The following is a 6331-nucleotide window of genomic DNA, read 5'->3' as shown; positions in this document are numbered from 1 at the left end:
AACATGTATATATATATATATATATAAGAATGTATATATATATATATGTATATTTTGGTTTTAGAAAAATTAAGTAAATTTAATTTTAGAAACATGAAACTGAATGTTTAACTTCAAATTGAGAATTTTTCGCAGATTTATGTCATCTTATGCCTTAATAATATTGTTAGCTCTACATCTACTAAAGAATAAATGATAAAAGTAAAATGGGATGCAGCTTTTGTTCCTCTCTGATCGTTGAGATATTTGAAAACATTGAAAATTAAATATATACGTTTCTCAATTTCTGAAAGATAATTTACGTTGCACATGACTAATTCGAAATTGCTGAAGTATTAATAATGAAATGACAAAGAGGAACAAATCAGTCATTAAATAAAACAAATTCGTCCAAACTTTGAACAGACAATTACAGTAGAATGAAATTGCATCCTTCGTCACTCTTACTTTTCCTGAATGTTTGAAATTATTTCAGTATAGCATGAAAAATTACAATTTCGCTTAATATAAATCACCTAAATCGCATTTTAACTTTCTATATATATCATGATAATAACGCTGAACTTAATATGTAAGTTATCATAATAATATCTAATTCGATATAAATTACGATAATTATACTCAACTCGAATTGTCATAGTTGACTCGATATAAGTCAACAATAATCATACCTAACTTCTTATAAATCATGATAATGACATATAATTATACCTTAACATGGTATAAATCATGGTAACGATATTTGATTTGATATAAATCACAATAATTTTATAAATTATTACAACTATCAAACTTGATACAAACTATTACGACTACCAAAGATCTCTGTAAAAATTATGACATACCTCAAAATGTAAAAGACAAAATAAAAAAGAAACAATAGCCCGAGAAATTCTGCGAAGGATTAATATATAAGGAAGTAACTTTTATCAATAAATAATCTTCCTTAAATTACGATATCTGATAGTATATGATATTATCTTTCTTAAATTACGATACCTGATAATATCAGATACTGAAAGAAAAAGATATTTGCATTATAATAACTACCTATGAAAGTTTTTCACGATTTTCTTTCTTTTTCTTTTAGAATTGCATCCATTATTATATAAATTAGTGATATTCAGTAGTGAGCGTAAGAAAAAATCAATAAGTCTATACTGATTAGATTTGATCCAGTTAATATCTTATATCTGATGACCAAAAAAACTTGGTCTTAAAAAAAAACTTAGCAAAAAACTTAAAAAACTTAGGAAGAAAAACTCATGTAAGAAATGTTATTTAAACTTCTAACCATATATTTTATTTATATGAAAATATCTCAATAGATCTAATATAAAAATATGTAAGGCGAAGAAAAAAATTTTATTATAAATTACAACATTAACTGGGATAAAAAAAAAAAATACTAATTAAATTCTAATCAAATTACTCGCCGTTTTCCACTCCTCCTTCAAAAAGAAAAAAAGAACATACAAGATATTGTAATTTTGGTAAATTTTCTGAGCTGATCACTTGAAGGAATGAATCAAATTCTTGTGCGTCCAAAAATTCCGCATGTCCTAACATCAAATATTCCAAATTCACCAAATACCGCAGTTTTGGCATTATACGCAGAAATTTTCCACTCCTATTAAGCCATTCCAATGTTGTAAGACTTTCTGGTAGAAAAACTTCCGGTTCTACAAAAAGTAATAATAACTTTGCAAGAAAAAAGCACAAACAAATGCTATTAATCTGTTAACTTTACGTTGATATGTAATCAAAGATATCTAAATATAAAAATTTTGCTAATATCTACCATAACATATTTGATAAGCAAAATCAATATTAGTCCGAAAATCAATATTAGTTCGTTATAAGCAAAATCAATATTAGTCCGAAAATTTCGCGCGAAACTGACTTAATAAACAAGAATTTATTCGATGAAATTCCAACTGAATGCATAGTTTTTTTTCATCGGATGAATATTAGCAACCAGATTGTCAGCTAATTCTTAATTAATGAAGTAATAAACATATAAAAATGATGAAATTTAGTTCATTCCTTCATTTACCGTCACTTATTCGATACTACAAATCAATAAAATTCAACATTGAATCTCACTGATATTAAATCCATCCAACATAAGTGTGTCCATTTTGGTAAATTTCGGAAACGAATACATATCCAATCCAGACCAGAAAAATTCTTGACCATGTGGTCGCATTGTCATACCCGTAAGATCGGGAAATGAACTGAATGCTTGTTCTAATGCTTTTTCCTACAAACCAAATATATTTTCAGATTATTTAAGTTGAAAAAATCGAAAAAAACAGACAGTAAACTGAAAATAAATGCATGAATTTTCGTTATGTTTCAAGTGCTAATAGTAATATTTCTAAATTTACCATGAAATAAATTAGCCAGTGAAAACCTAATTTTATAAATAATCAAATATTTAAGACTTACAGTATTGTATGGATAAAGATCCAGACATCTCATACGAATTTTAGCTTGTTTCAACTTTTCTGTAAAATAAATCATTATTAAGCTTGAATATTTGTTATACTTTAAAATTTGAAATTCTAAAACCGGAAAAAGGGCAGCAAAAAAGTTGAAGTTTGGAAATAAAATAGTAGAGGAACTATCATTTACAACACTAAAATGAATCAATATAACAGCTTTTCCAAACTTAGCATTCGAAATAAAGCAGAGGAAAAGCAATCAAAGATAAGGAAGAATCTAATAGGAATAAAAGAAATCCTTTAAAAATACAAAAAAGAAACGGCAGTTTTATAATTTTAGTAATCAATCAGAATTCTTCAGTCATTCGAATTTTGCCTATCTTGTGACGGTATGAGACAATATTAGGTTTAAATATACAACCATCCACAAACTTCAAAGTGTTTTGCTAAATTCGTCCGTTAATTAGACGAACTATTGATAATTAAGGACTTTTATAAAATTTAAAAATGACAATAACAATGGAAAAGGCAAACTAATATTTCCGCAAGTAATAATATCTAACAGCGTTAATCGATACTGAAAAATTTTCATGTATAGCTCAGTGGTAAACAAAAAAAGAAGATAGCAAATGTAAATCGTAAGGTATAAATGTGGAAAAACGCAAGTATGTCAATAATCTAATCAGTAATTAGCACAAAGTGAGAAATGAAACATTGAAAATGTAATTAACAGAATGTATAATAAGTGATAAAAATTTACTCAACACTTTGCCAGCAAAGGTAGCATCAGCAAACCATATTTTGACGCTACTTATTATTCGACAATGTTTCAAGGCAATTAATAAATAGCTATCTTTATCGATATGATAACATTTCAATCTGCAAAAGCATTCATTGACTACATTACTTAGCAATGGTGTACTGGAAAGCACTATATTTTCCTTCAAAAATTATGCTAATCATTAATTCATAAAATTATAATTGTCTAATTAGGGGCTGGAAAAGTGTCTGTTACTCTTTCCTACCAACAAATTTAGAACCAGATCGATTATTTAGGTTAGTTCAGTAATCCAGTTTTAATCTGAAGGAATCTACGAGTAACTGGAAGATTACAACAGTTAATGCAATCAATCTAAGTTAAAGCTTGTTCGCTGCCAACAAATTATAGTTGTTTTTTTATTAATGCTAGTCATATCATTAAATAAAATTAAAATGGCTAGTTCAAATTGTACAAGTTATCAGGAAAACAAAATAATATTTCTCAGAAATAATTACCCAATATTTTTGTTATTACTAATTTTATCTTTGTATATTTGATGTTGGAAAATATTGAGAACTGTTACATCTTCCATCGGAAACCTGCAAGTCAATAGATAGTACCAACGTTTGCATACCTGAAATTGAGCCAGGCATATTTCAAGCTCACTGTCCAATTGTTAAATTAAAACATTTGAAACTATTCCTAAGACTAAGATTTAACTGATAATATTTAAAATTGTTTTCATAAATCTTACGCTAAATTGGAACAGCTGAAAATGTTTTCACTTTTACAAACAATGAGATAACTTATAATTCATGCAATCAAACCAAAGTACTCTATAGTTGTCGAAAAAAGATAACTTCACTAGCAAATAAAAGTTTTAAATGTTATGAGAATTCTCATAAATAATTTGATTTAATGGATTACGAGTCTCAAGTTTAGATTAAGTCATTTGATTTCTGCCAAGAATTAATGCTAATAAACAAATTGTATATGCGATAGCCTTCTGAAAAATGAAATAAATATTAAAACATTTACCCAAAATGTTATTTAGAGGATTAAGCAAATTTGGAAATGACCAACATTTTACCTTTAATTAAATACACACTTAATTTTCAAATGAAAATGAAAATGATAAATGATCTTGCTATTATATTAGTTGGTTCGTTTTTTTTCTCTAACAAGATTATTGATTAGGAATGAATACGGTAACTTTATGCAAATAAAAAAATGATGCAACTAAACAAGATATACCTGGGATGCTACACAACGATCACGAAGATTGAAAGACTCGAAAATGCTTTGCATTACCAAATCTGGCATGTTACCCAATGTAACTTCATTAGTACCATCTAGCTCACCATATTCCAAATACGAATTCTCATTTAAATGTAATGAATCCCATTTTAATTGCATACATATATTCTGTAAAAAAAAATTAAAATATTTTTGTAGCTTTGCAGCTTTTGTTACAAAATCATTTTTTCATTCACTTCGCATCAATTATTTAAATACTTAATTTAAAAGAAAGTTTTTTCAAAAATTTATTTATTATTTCATATTTTGTAGTATAATATTCGATAAGTACGTAAAGGGTGCTTACAGCAAATGAAATTAATTATTCCTATTCTTTTCTTCATAGTGTCTAAATTCTTTTACATCTTTCTTTTACACCCATATTAGTATCACCTTGAAAGACGATATGTTCTCTTTTAATAATATAATTTATCGATGAAATTAGCATACAAAGTAAGGGACTGATATGAATAGTACCATTATGAAAATTATATATAAAATTACATCCAATATATTAAATATTCAATAAAAATATTATTAATGCAGTCACTCAAGAATAACATATCGTTCAAATTAATGATAAGATAATTTCGATAGTTAAAAAGAAAGATATACCAATTTAGCATTATGCATACAGAAGCATAAATTTGAGGTAAATTTACATAATATTAACATATGTTCATTTTTGTAATGAGAAAAACAATAAAATGCATACCCCATCAATCGAATCATCCTTATCAACAACCACTGGTGAATTATCACTTAGTAATGATGATGAGCATAATGAAGTAGGTTTACCCTTGTAGGTACCATCATCTATCAAATCCATATCATTAGACATAAAATCAACCCTTCGAATACGAAACCTAAATTACTGTTCTGAAATCATTTTCGTATTTCTTTTATTTCAAAATTCCAAATAAATTATTACTATTATTATTGTTTAACGTAACAACTCGATCAATAACAATGTTTTATAATGAATTACAATGAATTAATGAAATTGTCATATAATAAATATATCAAGCAATCAATACATTTACCATTTATACATTTTCACTTTCAACTAGATGTATTAATGAAAAGATTACATAAAACATATGATATAACAAAGTATTTATCATTCCATTCTATCCTAAATATAACCATTTAAAAATCTCATTGCCAAATTTATAACTTGAAATCCTAACACTGCAATGGTTAATTATAACACTAATAATTTTTCAATATAATATTTTATTCTTATTTCTTGAGATGATAAGATGAACGCTTGCTCGGAAATGCATTAATTAGATTAAAAAAAATCAAATTTACCAATACAAAAGAAAAAGGAAGGATTAACATACATAAATAGTGAATAATGAATTGCCAATAGTAATTAAGCAAATAAGATGCAGAATAAAACAGCTTAGTAAATATGTAGCACTAAATCAAAATAATTAAACCAGTAAATAAGTAAACAAATCAACTGTGAAATAGCGAAAGTAAAGAAAATGCATCAACTACATCATTGTTTACAAAGGAAGGAAAAAGAAATGGATTAGGAAAAAAAAATTTTTTTAGATCAACAATAGCTCTTAAAAGTTCTTCATTAATGGTTTTTTATGGAAAAAAGATCAAAGACCAATTCGCTGCCTTAGTCTTCAATGCAATAAAAAAAAATGAACCAAAAACAAAAAACGAAAAAATCGAAAAAAAAGTTCAAATTTAGACTTTTCGGCAAATCAATATTAACACATATGCAAAAAATAGATAAAATAGCATTAGCTTTATCAATAAATACATTGTATTCTAAAATGCTGTTTGGAATATTACTACATCCAGTGAA

At 26.3% G+C, this 6331-nt stretch overlaps 1 protein-coding gene across 1 annotated transcript in view; it reads right to left on the bottom strand.

Annotated features, from left to right (window-relative positions):
• Window positions 1-5374, bottom strand: part of LOAG_18949 (hypothetical protein) — an 11209-nt gene extending 5835 nt beyond the window's left edge. The window contains exons 1-7 of the mRNA XM_020451611.1: window positions 5219-5374; window positions 4462-4632; window positions 3723-3841; window positions 3208-3326; window positions 2452-2510; window positions 2107-2263; window positions 1477-1682 (exon numbers count right to left, since the gene is read on the bottom strand). Of these exons, the coding sequence (XP_020304592.1) occupies window positions 1477-1682; window positions 2107-2263; window positions 2452-2510; window positions 3208-3326; window positions 3723-3841; window positions 4462-4632; window positions 5219-5344 (957 nt within the window). The 5' untranslated portion in view covers window positions 5345-5374. The remainder of the gene's footprint in view (window positions 1-1476; window positions 1683-2106; window positions 2264-2451; window positions 2511-3207; window positions 3327-3722; window positions 3842-4461; window positions 4633-5218) is intronic.
• Window positions 5375-6331: the final 957 nt, after the last annotated feature.

This window comes from Loa loa, assembly GCF_000183805.2.
Source record: "Loa loa unplaced genomic scaffold supercont3.731, whole genome shotgun sequence".
NCBI lineage: Eukaryota > Metazoa > Nematoda > Chromadorea > Rhabditida > Onchocercidae > Loa > Loa loa.
The sequence above is the reverse complement of the archived record's forward strand: the minus strand, read 5'-3'. Positions and strand labels throughout refer to the sequence as shown.